General features: G+C 38.1%; 1 protein-coding gene and 1 pseudogene across 1 annotated transcript; one reads left to right on the top strand and one right to left on the bottom strand.

The window, feature by feature from the left end:
- The first annotated feature begins 9595 nt into the window (after nt 1-9595).
- On the top strand, nt 9596-10240 carry LOC107607372 (uncharacterized). The gene has a single exon (XM_016309335.1). It carries the CDS (start codon nt 9596-9598, stop codon nt 10238-10240), a length of 645 nt encoding a protein of 214 aa, XP_016164821.1.
- Nucleotides 10241-13954: 3714 nt separating this feature from the next.
- On the bottom strand, nt 13955-15124 carry LOC148553315 (uncharacterized; annotated as a pseudogene).
- Nucleotides 15125-15755: the final 631 nt, after the last annotated feature.

The raw sequence follows: 15755 nt of genomic DNA, 5'->3' as shown, positions 1-15755 counted from the left end.
AGTAACTAAAACATATTAAAAACTATGTAAAAATAATGCCAAAAAGTGTATAAATTATCCGCTCAGTCTCAAGCTTTTCACTTGACACCTTCACGCTACAAGCACATGGTTAGGGGCAACTTGATTTAGATGCTTATGTCAGGATTTTATTCCTTTGGAACCTCCTATCCATTAATGCTCAAAGCCTTGGATCCTTTTTAACCTTGCCTTTTAGTTTAAAGGGTTACTGGCTTTTTCTGCTTGCTTTTTCTTTTTCTTTCTTATTTATTTAATTTTTTTTGCCATTTCTTTTTTTTTCGTAAGCTTTGTGTTTTTCACTACTTTTTCTTGCTTCAAGAATCAATTTTATGATTTTTCAGATTATCAATAACATTTCTCTTTTTTCATTATTCTTTCAAGAGCCAACAATTTTAACATTCATAAACTTCACTATCAAAAATATGCACTGTTCAAGCATTCATTCAGAAAACAAAAAGTATTGCCACCACATCAAAATAATTAAACTATTTTCAAGATAAAATCTGAAATTCATGTACTTCTTTTTCTTTTTCAGAAAATATTTTTCATTTAAGAAAGGTGAAAGATTCATGGAACATTCATAGCTTTAAGACATAGCACTAAACACTAATGATCATGTAATAAAGACACAAACATAGACAAAACATAAAGCATAAAAACCGAAAAATAGAAAAATAAGAATAAGGAAATTAAAGAACGGGCCCACCTTAGTGACAGCGGCTAGTTCTTCCTCTTGAAGATCCTATGGAGTGCTTGAGCTCCTCTATGTATCTTCCTTGCCTTTGTTGCTCCTCTCTCATGGCCTTTTGGTCCTCTCTGATTTCATGGAGGATGATCGAGTGTTCTTGGTGCTCCACTCTTATTTTCTCCATCCTCTTTCTAGTGATGGGCTTTTGAGATGAATCTCTCCATCTCCCATGACTCGGAGTTGGAAGCAACTGCCTTCCCTTTCCTCTTCCTAAAGGTTTCTCTGGCCTTAAGTGCCATTAATGGTTATGGAAAAATAAAAAGCAGAGCTTTTTTTTCACACCAAACTTAAAAGGTTTGCTCGTCCTCGAGCAAAAGAAGAAAGAAAGGAGGAGAAGAAGAAGAAATGGAGGAGAAAGAGGGGTGTATTGGATTCGGCCAAGGGGGGTTTAAGTGTTTATGATGTGTGAAATTGAAGGTGGTAAGGAGGGGTATTTATAGGGTAAGAGAGAGAGGGAAGTCATGTATGAAGGGGTTGGGTTTGGGAGGGAAATGTTTTGAATTTGAATGGTGAGGTAGGTGGGGTTTTATGATGGGTTTTTGGGGGATAGTGGATTGATATGAGTGATGAAAAAATTATGGGGAAGAGGGTCGGATTTGATAGGTGAATGGTGTTTGGGGAATAGGTGTTGATGTGATTGGTCAAGGGTAATTGAGGAAGAGTGTTATGGAAAGGTGTGAAGAGGAGAGAAAGATAGGTGGGGTAGGTGGGATCCTGTAGGGTCCACAGATCCTGAGGTGTCAAGGAATTCTGGTCCTGCACCTTTCAGGCGTTTAAACGCCCTCTATGTGCCATTTCTGGCGTTTAACGCCATCTCTGCTACCTTTTCTGGCACTAAATGCCAGGCTGATGCCCTTTTCTGGCATTCAACGCCAACCAGACACCCTTTTCTGGCGTTAAACACCAGTCTGTCTACCAATTTCTAGCGTTTAACGCCAGCCAAACAGCCAGACACCCTTTTCTGGCGTTAAACACCAGTCTGTCTGCCAATTCTGGCGTTTAACGCCTAGAATGCTTCTAGACTCGGCATTAAATGCCCATTCTACTGTTCTTACTAGCGTTTAAACACCAGTAAGCCTGTCCTCCAGTGTGTGCTATTTTTGATGCTATTTTTTATTCTGCTTTAATTCTGCAGCTGTTTTTGTGACTCCACATGATCATCTACCTAAAGAAAACATAACATGACAATAGAAAACAAATGTCTATAAAAATAAATATAGTTAAATAACATTGTGTTGCCTCCCAATAAGTGCTTCTTTAATGTCAACAACTTGACAGTGAGCTCTTAGAGAGCTTCACAGAGACTCAGAGCTTAATGGTGGCCTCCCAACTCCAAACTTAGAAGTTGAGTGTGGGGGCTCTGTTTGACTCTGTATTGAGAGAAGCTTTTCATGCTTCCTCTCCATGGTTACAGAAGAAGATCCTTGAGCCTTAAACACAAGGTAGTCCTCATTCAATTGAAGGACTAACTCTCCTCTGTCCACATCAATCACAGCCTTGCTGTGGCTAGGAAGGGTCTTCCAAGGGTAATGGATTGATCCTCATCCTTCCCAGTGTCTAGGATTATGAAGTCAGTAGGGATGTACAGGCCTTCAACCTTCACTAAGACATCCTCTACAAGTCCATAAACCTTTTTCAATGATTTGTCTGCCATCTCTAGTGAGATTCTTGCAGCTTGTACCTCAAAGATCCCTAGTTTCTCCATTACAGAGAGTGGCATGAGGTTTATTCCTGACCCCAGGTCACACAGAGCCTTCTCAAAGGTCATGGTGCCTATGGTACAAGGTATTAAGAACCTTTTGGGATCCAGTTTATTCTGAGGTAATTTCTGCTTAGCTAAGGCATTCAGTTCATTGATGAGCAATGGAGGTTCCTCCTCCCAAGTCTCATTACTAAATAACTTGGCATTCAAATTCAAGATTTCTCCTAGATATTGAGCAACTTGCTCTTCAACAATATCTTCATCCTCTTCAAAGGAAGAATACTCATCAGAGCTCATGAATGGTAACAGTAAGTTCAGTGAAATCTCTATAGTCTCTGTATGAGCCTCAGATTCCTTTGGTTCCTTATTAGAGAACTCCTTAGTGGTTTGTGGACGTCCATTAAGGTCTTCCTCACTGGAAATCACTGCCTCTTTCTCCTCTATAGATTCGGCCACTTTGGATATATTGATGGCCTTGCACTATCTCTTTAGATTCTCTTCTGTATTGCTTGGGAGAGTACTAGGAGGAGTTTTAGTAACTCTTTTACTCTGCTGACCCACTTATGCCTCTAAATTTCTGATGGAGGACCTTGTTTCAGTCATGAAACTGAGAGTGATCTTAGATAGATCAGAGACTATAGTTGCTAAGTCAGAGGGGTTCTACTTAGAATTCTCTGTCTGTTGCTGAGAAGATGATGGAAAAGGTTTGCTATTGCCAAACTTATTTCTTCCACCATTATTATTATTGAAGCCTTGATTAGGCTTCTGCTGATCCTTCCATGAGAAATTTAGATGATTTCTCCATGAAGGATTATAGGTGTTTCCATAGGATTCTCCCATGTAATTCACCGCTTCCATTGTAGGATTCTCAAGGTCATAAGCTTCTCCTTCAGAGGAGGCTTCTTTAGTGCTGCCAGATGCAGCTTGCATTCCAGTCAGATTCTGAGAAATCATATTGACTTGCTGAGTCAATATTTTGTTCTGAGCCAATATGGCATTCAGAGTATCAATCTCAAGAACTCCTTTCTTCTGAGTCATCCCATTATTCATAGGATTTCTTTTAGAAGTGTACATGAACTGGTTTTTTGTAACCATTTCAAGGAGTTCCTGGGCTTCTGCAGGTGTTTTCTTCAGATGAAGAGATCCACCAGCAGAGTGGTCTAATGACATCTTTGACAATTCAGATAGACCATCATAGAATATACATAAGATGCTCCTTTCTAAAAGCATGTCAGAAGGACACCTTCTGATCAATTGCTTGTATCTTTACCAAGCATCATAGAGGGATTCACCTTCCTTCTGTCTGAAGGTTTGGACTTCCACTCTAAGCTTGCTCATCTTTTGAGGTGAAAAGAATTTGGCCAAGAAAGCATTGACAAACTTTTCCCAAGAGTTCAGGCTTTCTTTTGGTTGTGAGTCCAACCATATCCTAGCTCTGTCTTTTACAGCAAAAGGGAAAAGTATAAGTCTGTAGACCTCGGGATTAACCCCATTGGTCTTAACAGTGTCACGAATTGCAAGAATTCAGCTAAGAACTGATGAGGATCTTCCAATGGAAGTCCATGAAACTTGCAATTCTGCTGCATTAGAGAAACTAATTGAGGCTTAAGCTCAAAGTTGTTTGCTCCAATTGCAGGAATTGAGATGCTTCTTCCATAAAAGTCGAAAGTTGGTGCAGTAAAGTCAACAAGCATCTTCCTTGCATCTCCACCATTGTTGTTGGGTTCGGCTGCCATGTCTGATTCCTTTTCAAAATTTTTTGTAAGGTCCTCTCCCGAGTGTTGTGCTTTAGCTTCTCTTAGCTTCCTCTTTAGAGTCTTTTCAGGTTCAGGATCAGCTTCAACAAGAATGTCCTTATCCTTGTTCCTGCTCATATGAAAATGAAGAGAACAAAGGGAGAATGGGGATCCTCTATGTCACAGTATAGAGATTCCTTTATGTGAGTATAAGAATGGAATTTTGAGTAGAAGAGAAGTGTTAGTAAATAAATAAATAAATAGAAAGAGATGAGGGAGAGAGTATTCGAATTTTAAGAAGAGGGAGATGAAAAATATTTTTATTTTTATTTAATTAATTAAGTTAGAATTCAAAATTTAATAAAAGAAATAAAAGCAAATTGAAAACTAAATAAATTAATTAATTAAAAAGAATTTTAAAAAATTTGTTATTTAGTTTTCGAAATTAATGAGAGAGAAAAGTAGTTAGGTGATTTTGAAAAAGATAATAAATAGTAAACTTTTTTAAAATTAAAACAAACAAGTCAAGTGGTTAATTAAAAAAGATTTGAAAATAAATTTTGAAAAGATAAGAAGTTAGAAGAAGATTTTGAAATTAAAATTTTAAAAAGATATGATTGAAATTTATTTTGAAAAATAATTGAAAAAGAAATTAAAAAGATTTGATTTTAAAATTAAAGTTAATGACTTGACTAACAAGAAACTAAAAGATATGATTCTGGAATTTAAAGATTGAACCTTTCTTAACAAGAACGTAATAAACTTGAAATATTTTGAATCAAAACATTAATTGTTAGTAAAGTTTTCAAAAATATGAAGTAAAAATAAGAAAAAGATTTTGAAAATTTATTTAAAAAATTCGAATATATTAAGAAGAAAAGTGAAAAAGATTTTATTTTTGAAAAATATTTGAAAAGCTAAAGTTTTTAAATTGAAATTTTGACTTGACTAACAAGAAACAACTAAATTTTAAAAATTTTTGACCAAGTCAACTCAAAATTTCGAAAATTATGAGAAGAATAAGGAAAGTATATTATTTTTGATTTTTTTGAATTAATGAAGAAAGAGAGAACCAACAAAATGAAACAAAACATAAAAATTTAAGATCAAAACAAATAATGCATGCAAGAACACTTTGAATGTCAACATGAACAAAAAGAACACTTTGAAGATCATGATGAACATCAAGAACATATTTTTTTTTGAAAATTTTTAAGGAAAGAAAGACATGCAAGACACCAAACTTTGAAATTTTTAAACTTTAGACACTAATAATTCGAAAATGAATGCAATTGACACCAAACTTAAAATTTGACACAAGAGTCAAACAAGAAACACAAAATTTTTTTTGGTTTCTTGATTTTATTAATTTTTTTGTATATTTTTTGAAAAATTTTTTTGGAAAAAGAAAATAAAGAAATTCAAAATTTTTAATAAGAATTCCAGGATTCATGCAATGTTAGTCTAAAGCTTCGGTCCAAAAGAATTAGACATGGCCAAATGACCAGCCAAGCTTTAGCATAATAAATACAGACATGTCCTTTCTACAATGGAAAGTGGAAACCTCAGTCCAAAAGATTAGACATGGCTTAACAGCCAGCCAGACATTAACATATCTCATGAAGCTCTAGAATTCATTCTTAAAAATTTTTGAATGATTTTTTTTAAATAAAAATAAAAAGCTTAAACATAAAATAAAAGTACCCAATCTAAGCAACAAGATGAACCGTCAGTTATTCAAACTCGAACAATCCCTGGCAACGGCGCCAAAAACTTGGTGCACGGAATTCTGATCACACTTTTCACAACTCCGCACAACTAACCATTGGTTGGAATTTCATATAAGAGTTTGGAGATGCTTTGTTGCTTCAGAACCTCTACTTTCCTATTGTCATCTTCCAATCATGCGTGCTCCCTTCCATGGCAAGCTGTATGATCCACTCAGTGAAAATGGTCAAAGTACGGTTTCTGCACGGCTAATCATCTATCGGTTCTCACTTGTGTCAGAATAGGATCTCTCTATCCTTTTGCACACTGTCACTGTGCCCAACATTCGCGAGTTTGAAGCTCGTCACAGTCATCCCGTCCCAGATCCTACTCGGAATACCACAGACAAGGTTTAGACTTTCTGGATCTCAGGAATGCTGCCAATTAATTCTAGCCTATACCACGAAGGTTCTAATCTCCTGGACTTGGTCCGTGGATTAGAGACCCAAGAGATTATACTCCGGCTATCGTCTAATGACTACGTTGAACATCATGTAGACCGCTTGTGGTTGTCAGGCACGCAGATCTTGGTTAAGCGAGTAACGAAGATAGTGGGTGATTGTCACGGGTCACCCCTTCATTCTGACTTAACTAAATTAAGTACGAGATTATATCTTGGAGAAGAAGTAAGCATGAATTGAAAGAGAAACAATAGTACTTGCATTAATTCATGAAGAGCAGCAGAGCTTCGCACCTTAATCTATGAGGTGTAGAAACTCCACGGTTGAAAATACATAAGAGAAAAAGGTCTAGCCATGGCCGAATGGCCAGCCTCCCAAATGTAACATAAAAGTGAAAAGAGGGTTTCCAACCATCGATATGAATACAATAGTAAAAAGTGTTATTTATACTAAACTAGTTACTAATAAGGATTACAGAAAATAAGTAACTAAGTGCAGATAGTGCAGAAATCCACTTCCGGGGCCCACTTGGTGTGTGCTTGGATTGAGCATTGAGCTTTACACGTGCATAGGCCATTTCTAGAGTTAAACGCCAGCTTGGATGCTAGTTTGGGCGTTTAACTCCAGTTCTGGTGCCAATTCTGGTTTTTTACGCCAGAAAAGGGTCTCTAGTGGGCATTTAAACGCCAATTTGGGCCATCAAATCATGGGAAAAGTATGGACTATTATATATTGCTGGAAAGCCAAAGATGTATATTTTCCAACGCAATTGAGAGTGCCCGAATTGGGCTTTTGTAGCTCCAGAAAATCCACTTTGAGTGAAAGAGGGTCAGAATCCAACAGCATCTGCAGTCCTTTTTCAGACTCTGAATCAGATTTTTGCTCAGGTCCCTCAATTTCAGCGAGAAAATACCTGAAATTATAGAAAAACACACAAACTCATAGTAAAGTCCAGAAATGTGATTTTCGCATAAAAACTAATAAAAATATAATAAAAAGTAACTAAAATATATTAAAAACAATGTAAAAACAATGTCGAAAAGCGTATAAATTATCTGCTCATCACTTCTTCTACTTCTTTTATTTATTTTTATTTTTTATCTTCTTCTTCTTTCTTTACTTCTGACTTTAAGGAGGAGCTTCTTGTCTATTGGAAGTCTCTTTATGACTCGGAACAGGGATAAAGAACCCCTCTTGTCTCCTGATCCTGAACCTGAAAAGACTCTGAGGAGGCGTTTACAGCAAGTTAAAGCACAACACTTCGGATGAGACCTTTCAAAAAGTTTTGAACAAGAAATAGAGGATATGGCTGAACCACAGGAGGAGCCTAGAAAGGTCCTTGGTGACTTCACCATGCCTACCTCTGACTTTTATGGCAGAAGCATTGCTGTACCTGCCATTGGAGCTAACAATTTTGAGCTTAAGCCTCAGTTAGTCTCTCTTCTACAATAGAATTGGAAGTTTCATGGACTTCCAATGGAAGATCCACATCAGTTTTTAGTTGAGTTCTTGCTGATCTGTGATACTATAAAGACTAATGTAGTCAATCCTGAAGTTTACAAGTTAATGCTCTTTCCTTTTACAGTAAGAGACAGACCTAAGCTATGGTTGGAAGCCCAACCTAGAGAGAGTCTTAACTCTTGGGAAAAGCTAGTTAATACTTTTCTGGCCAAGTTTTTTCCTCCTCAAAGGATGAACAAGATTAGAGTGGAAGCTCAAACCGTCAGACAAAGAGAAGGTGAATCCCTCTATGAAGCTTGGGAAAGATACAAGCAACTGATCAGGAGATGTCTTCCTGACATGCTCTTAGAGTGGTCTATCATAGGCGTGTTCTATGATGGTTTTTTTGAGATGTACAAAATTTCATTGGACAGCTCTGGAGGTGGATCTCTCCACTTGAAGAAAACGCATGCAGAAGCAAGAGAGCTCATTGAGATGGTTACAAACAACCAATTCATGTACACCTCTGAGAGGAATCCTGTAAACAATGGTACCTCTCAAAAGAAAGGAGTTCATAAAGTTAAGACTTTGAATGCCATTCTGGCTCATAATAAGATCTTTACCCAAGAGGCCAACATGATCTTTCAACATCTTACTGGGATGCAAACTGCAGCTGGCAGTAATAAGAAAGCTTCTTATGAAACAGAAGCTTATGATCCTGATTAATCCACCATAGTGCGCGTGCGCGTCCATGAGATTTTTCCAAATCTTTGGCTTTTCATGATTTCTCCACTTTGTACACTTTTATTTCACTCCTTTGATCCTTTCCTCGCCCTTTTCAATCTAAAATCACTAGCAAACACATCAAGGCATCTAGCGGAATCAAAGGAAGATTAAAACTATCAAATTAAAGTTCTATAAAGCATATTTTCACATCTAAGCACAAATACGGAGACAATCACAAAACTATGCTAATTCATTGAATAAATGTGAGGAAAGATTATCAAAATGCTCTAAATCCAACACAAGATAAACCCTAAAAACGGGGTTTATCAAGTAACCATGGCCAATGGCCACGGCCGTGTTCATTCTGTAGCAGAGGAGATCAATGACCACGGGCAACGACTTTGATCACTTATAGTCTGCCATAGAAGAAGATCATTCTCATGCAAAGAACATAGTAGTACCAGAGTTACTTCAGAAAGACAAAGCAACTCCAACTCTCAACTCTATTCCCAGCATATAATTCCTAATAGCTAACTTAATCCAACCACCTTTCGATTCTACCTGACTAAGACCTGCAAGGCAACCATAGCTTGCTTCAAGCCACAATCCTCATGGGATCGAGCCTGACTCAGACAGGTATTACTTGCTCGTACTGCTGCTGTACGAAATAGTGTGGGTTTTGCGTACACACGCACCAACAAGCAATCCACGTAACAACGACCACACCTCTGGACTAGACGTCGGTACGCCGACAAAGAATACGGATTTCGTACCCCTTCCCCCATCACCAAAGGAATCATACCATTCCAAGTGGGAATAACAAAATCAAAACACGGAGATCCTAGACGCCTTCCGCGAAGAACATCACCTCAAACAGCTTGAACAAGAAGCCGAAAGACAACGGGAGGCCGAGCGAGACCTGCAAAAAGAAACCATACGGCGCAGAGAGCTAGAAGAAAAACTACCGAAGCTTAAAGCCGACCTCAAGACCAAGACCACTCGATCCAACCGTGAAACTAGTCCTCACATAGAACAAGACCCATTCACGGAAGAGATCATGAAGGCAAAGGTCCAAAACGACATCAAAGCCCCTGACATGACCCCATACGATGGAACATCTGATCCAAGCCATAACCTCAGCAACTTCAGAAGTCGAATGTACCTCATGGACGCCTCAGACACAACTCGCTGCAAAGCCTTCCCAACTACCCTCACTAAAACGGTTGTAAAGTGGTTCAACAGCCTACCCCCAAGGTTGATTACCAGCTTTGATGATCTCACCAAGAAATTCCTAGCCAAGTTCTTCATTAAAAAAGACAAATCCAAGCACGCTCCAAGCCTACTCGAAATCAGACAAGGAGACCGGGAGAGCCTCCGAAACTATATGGAAAAATTCAATAAAGCATGTCTCGACATAAAAAATCTCCTTACTGGAGCAACAATCATGGGACTTATCAATGGCCTACGAGAGGGACCCTTCAGCCAATCCAAATCCAAGAAACACCCTACATCCTTGAACGAAGTACAAGAGTGGGCCGAAAAGTACATTAACAAGGAAGAAAACTCCCGATTGGGGGAAACCTCCAAAACCGGCTTCTCCTACACCTCCCGGGACAAGGACAAAGAGCCAAAGAAAACGGAGGATCAACATACAGAGAAACCTAGAAAGTACCATAACTATACCCCCTTCGGATATCCTTAGTAGACGTCTAAAGGGAAATATGCAACACAGAAAAGATCCCCCGACCCTGACCAATCAAGCAAAAAAGGGAGGAAGTCGGACCGAATATTGTGAATACCACAAAATCTACGGGCACCCTACCATCAAATGGTACGACTTAAAGAACATCATAGAAAAGTTGGCCCGTGAAGGAAGATTAGATCGATTCTTAGCTAGCAGATCGGACAATCCTAGGAAAAAGATGCGGGACGTAGAGGGAGGATGGACCGAACGCCCCTCTCACACCCCGAAGAGGCACATTCACATGATCAACAGAGGATTCGCTAGGGGAGGGATCTCAAAGTCATCCCGCAAAAGGCACCTCAAAGAGATATACCACATTGGAGAAGGGGATAAATCGCCCGACCTCTGATAGATAAGGATTTATCGTGGGTTCAGAATTTTCTCAAAATAGAATTTCTTCGTTTCATGTATAGTCCAAACCAACAATAAACTCTCACAATCAAACTTTAAATATTTTCCAATACAAAACAATAAACCGAGAGTAGTTCAAACTTGGGTCGTCTCCCTAGGAATCGCAATCGAAGTGTTACGCTTTCGGTTGTTAGGAGAAAAGGGGGTTTGCAATTAAAGAACAAAAGATTAAAAGAACTAAGAAATTAAAGAACTAAGGAATGATCAAAATTGGAATCAATGTAATTAAAAAGGAAGCAAGATCAAAACTAGTAAAAATGCTATAAATGCATAAAAGAGCCTTGACTTGGGAATGAGAGTCTAAGGAATCCTATCATTGCCATAACCACAACTATGATAATTATGATGAGTCAATCTCGCTTAGTCTACCTCTAACATCGAGGAGTAAGTCAAGCAAGCATAATTGACATTAATCCATAAGTCCTAGCTAACTTACCAAATTAGTGAATAAAAAGCTAGTGTCAATGGAAACAAGAGTTGACTAACTACCCAAGAATTACCATTAAATGTCGGACATTATGACTCTAGTATCCTAGGAACTCAAACCCCAAGCCAAGGTGTGAAAATCTACTCAAAATCTAAAGTTGGCATTTTCACAAAGAGCATGTGGGCACAAAACCAAAACATGGGAAATTGCAAAGGAAAATAGAAAACTATATCCAACTATTCACAATATACACAATAAACAAGCAATAAAGCAAATATAAACCATAAAACAGTAAATTCATCAATCAAAACTTCAAGAAACTCAAAATTACAAATATGAACAAAGTAACTTGAACCAAGAAAAGTGAAAATAAAAGAGATGTAATTAAAGAGGAAACTGAGAGTACTTACAGTTAAAGAAGCAAAATCCAAAATCAAAGCTTACTATAAAATGCTACAATGGAAATTGATAAACCCTAGGAGAGAATTCTATCTATACTACTCCTACTCCTATGGAAGCTTTCTAACTAAAAAAACTTAATAAAAACCTAATCTGAAGTGAGCTCCCTTCATATGTCTTCAATTCCCCTTGATATAGCACTTCCTATTCAGCATCAAGCCTTCCAAAACTAGGCCAAAGACCTCCAAAATCGCAAATCACGTGTTTCATTAATGAAACCACGCGCAGGTACATGTGCGTACGCACAGATGTGTGCGTACACACACTTTGCTAAATGTTTACCTGTGCGTATGCACAGGTGCTTGTGTGCACGCACATGTTAGTGTGTGCTTCTCCTTTGTTTTCTTCCACTTCCTACCAAGCCAATCTTGTCTCTAGTGCCTGAAATCACTCAACAAACAAGTCATGGCATCGAATGGCATACAAGTGGAATTAAAATGACTAATTTAAGCACAAAAACACATATTTTCACATTTAAGTCCAAATTAGGGAGAAATCACAAAAGTATGCTATTTTGGTGCTTAAGTGTAGGTTTATGTGATGAAATCTATCCAAATCAAGCTAAAATATCTCAGCATATATGGACTCATCAATTCCCCCATACTTAAACAATAGAATGTCCTCATGCTTAACCAAACAAGGAGAATGATCAAAGGGGTAAACAACTTATTGAATGCAACTATCTATATGCATGCAAGAATACTATATACTATCTATATCTATCTATTTATGCTATAGTTTCCTATGGAATTGGTGAAAATAAATAATCAAATTTCTAAGCAAGAGTATAGACATATAGAGCTAAGCAAGGAAATAATCCAGTGCAAGCAAAATCTAAAGAATTGATTCAACTCATCAAAATGAAGCAACTTGCAAGAATAAATGATAAGAGGCATGGGAACATAGAATTGAGTAATTGAACCCTCACTATGTGTGTATACACTCTAATCACTCAGTGTGTAGGGTTTTAATCACATAAGTCTCCTCTAGTCATGCTTTCAAGGAATTGAATTTCATCTAACAATCAACAAATATGTGGTGCATGAATGCAATTATCATGAGGACTTCATATGGTTGTAATGAGGTTAGGGCTATGGTAGGATAAATATGGCTAAGTGGACCAATTCAATTGAATCCTTAATTAGTTTAAGTATCCAACTCAACCTTTATTGGCCCAATAGCAAAAACATGCAATCCTAACCTTCCCATCATTTCTTTTTCACAAACATTCATGTATGCTTTTTCATTTACATAACATATGCATTCTTTATTCATTTCTTTTCTCTTTGGGGTAACTTTTGTCCCCTTTTAATGAGACTTTTTTTTTTAATCAATATAAATGCATATGGTTTAGTAGTTCATACATGAGTGCTCTCATTTTCCAAAATTTTCAATGAAGTACCCAAAACAAATGTTTTCATTCACTACCAATGTTTCCCAAAATTCCCCCCCTCCCACACTTAAATGTAACACACTTCTCAACCTAAGCTAATCAAGGATACAATCCATGGTAAATCATGGTTTTCCGCTTAAGGTTGTAATATGCTAATATAAAAAACAATGGATAAATACAACTCAAAGGGGTTAACAATGGTAGATGCAAAGGGTAGGCCATATGGGTTAAGTAAGCTTTAATCAAAGATGGCCTCAATCATGCTCAATGCATTCAAAACATCAATCCTTGGAAAGAAAGAATCAAGCAAAACTAAGATTACAATCATAGAAGAGATATAGCACACAATGAACAAAATTAGTGGTTAAAATGTGTAAGCACTCAATATAAGCCCAAAAACTCACAAGGTATTTATTCTTTCCTCTTCTATGTTCCATAAAAGTCATTCAAGCAAGTTTAAAAATAATTTTCCAAATCAATTCAATAGAATTCCCTAAAACAAAATTCTTGGAAATCTTTGTTATTTTTCACCAAAATTATTTCCCATATGTATGTATGTATGTTGTGATGGATGCAAATTTTTCAAAATTCCAAGTTCTTTTCCTAATTTTGAACAACCAGAAACTAACATGAACAATTAGAATCAAAATTAAACAAAGCATATGCTATTCACATCATCCAATCACAACCAAAATCTATACTATATGTATCAAGCAAAATAAAGTGCAATATATTTATATACCAAAATAAAAGTGCAATGCTAAAGATAACTAGAAGCAACTAATATATACACAAATGATCAAAATAGAAGTATGTAGCAGAAGACAAAGTACTAAAAGTATCCACAAGATCATGTTAAATTTAAAACTAAACTATATAAAGAGTGTTCGGGAGAGAATGTTTACACCCAAAAAATCGTAGATCCTCCCCCACACTTAAATGGTGCACGGTCTTCCGTGCCAAAAAATTGGACCGGGGGTGGCTAACTCTGAGAAGCTCCACTGTCTGGCGGCAGTAGGTGCTGATGTCGCTGATACACAATGATCGCACGGGTCGGCTCTGTAGTGGTCTCAACTGCCGGCTCCTGAACGGCCTGATCAGCTGGCTTTGCTGCTGTCTCCGCTCTCTCCTCAGCTCTCTCAACTACTGGCTGCTCAGCTCTCTCCTCAGCTCTTTCCTCAGCGGGCTCGACTGCCTGCCCAGCTTCTGCTACTGGCTCGACTGTCTGCTCCTCTGCTGTGGGCTCAGTCTCAGGCTCGGGCTCAGTCTCTAGTGTATTCGGAGGAGGTGGCCCAGGGTCTCTACCCTCAAACCTCGCTACAATCCACTGAAAGCGGCACGCATTGTGGCGCTCAAAGCGATGGATGGCCTGAAGAATCTCCTGACCCAGCTCATAAGGTGTCTGAAGTCTAGGTGCAAGTGCTGAAGGTGTTGGAGGCGCTGATGGCTCTGATGATGATGGTGGCTCTGTGGTCTTCCTCTTCTTCTACGGTGGTGGTCCATCATATTCTCCGTATGGTAGGAATGGCTAGTTGCTGATAGAGACAGACGTCCGGTCTATTAGACGTCTCTCCACCCTAGATAAAGTAGCCATGCGGGTGATCATCGAAGGGAAGGGAATGTTGTACTTCTGCTATTGGTTCACCTTCCACATCGAATTTCCGATGATGGGAAGAACAGAGATCCACTTCCCCTCCAAAATGGCCCAAAGTTGAACTGCCACACGGACCCTAATGTGAGTAGCATGCGTGCTCGGCAAGATGTAGTTGGCAATGATCTGCTGCCAGATCCTCGCCTCAGGATAGAGATGAGCACATACAATGCTCTGTGGGACCGTGTTTTCTCCTCTGCTGTATTCCCATCGGGCCTCTGGTAGGCCAATCCTCTTCAGAACAACGTCCAAGAAAAGCTTTCCTGATATCAAGTCCGCCACTATCTTAGGGTAAGCATTACGGGCCGGAAGAATATGCAGAATCTGTAAGAGGGCCTCTAAAGCATGATCAGAGGTGTCTAGGGTGACACCTCTCAGAAAAACAGTGGTGGCCTCTCTCTTCAATAGATTTCCGTAGAATTCTTTTGCTTGGTGTTCATTAGTTTCCACAGGGTCGAATTCCACGAATTTCCACTGGTAGAAATCGAGTCGGTTATGCATGACTTTCGCATATTTCTATGGTACGTTGAGCTTCCCCTCATAGTAGAAAGCTTTCTTTTCTAGCTTTTTATATTCCTCTTGGGCTTCTTAATTGATAAAAATGTCTGGCTGAGTGCTCGAACGTGCAGGAGGAGGAGCCAGAGGGTTGTCTTTCTCCTTACCATTACGACGCATCCTGAAAGAGAACAAAAATGGAATACAACTTAGGAAATAATGCAAAGAGGGTATAGTCAAATAATGCAAATTAGAGCCAATAAAGTAAACAGACACTTAATCGATGAAAATATGTTCAAAACAAGTCATATGTTCAAAAGAAAAAATAGTTTTCCACAGTCAAGGAACCTAAGTAACAATTAAAGGCAATGAACAACAAGAAAGCGCAATTAACATAGGTTTAGTAATGCAAGTGGATTGAATCAAGAGAATTGGCTATTGCAATTGTGCGTTGAAATTGGAAGGATTAGTAAAAATTAGCACAAAGGCAATAATCAATCAACAATTGAAGCCTTTGCTCACTTATGTTAAAAAGACAGAAAATAATCGCACACACATAACTATTCTTCAAAAGCAATAATTGATTAAAATCAGATTGTGTTGCTCAAAAAGAATTTCAAAGAACAAGTTATTATAT

Source organism: Arachis ipaensis, chromosome B7 (assembly GCF_059453495.1).
Source record: "Arachis ipaensis isolate K30076 ecotype BB chromosome B7, ASM5945349v1, whole genome shotgun sequence".
Classification (NCBI taxonomy): domain Eukaryota; kingdom Viridiplantae; phylum Streptophyta; class Magnoliopsida; order Fabales; family Fabaceae; genus Arachis; species Arachis ipaensis.
This window is presented reverse-complemented; position numbering and strand designations above follow the sequence as displayed.

Bases quoted from the DNA above. Each gene is read 5' to 3' on its own strand.
- LOC107607372 (XM_016309335.1), top strand. From the start codon at position 9,596: ATGAAGGCAAAGGTCCAAAACGACATCAAAGCCCCTGACATGACCCCA.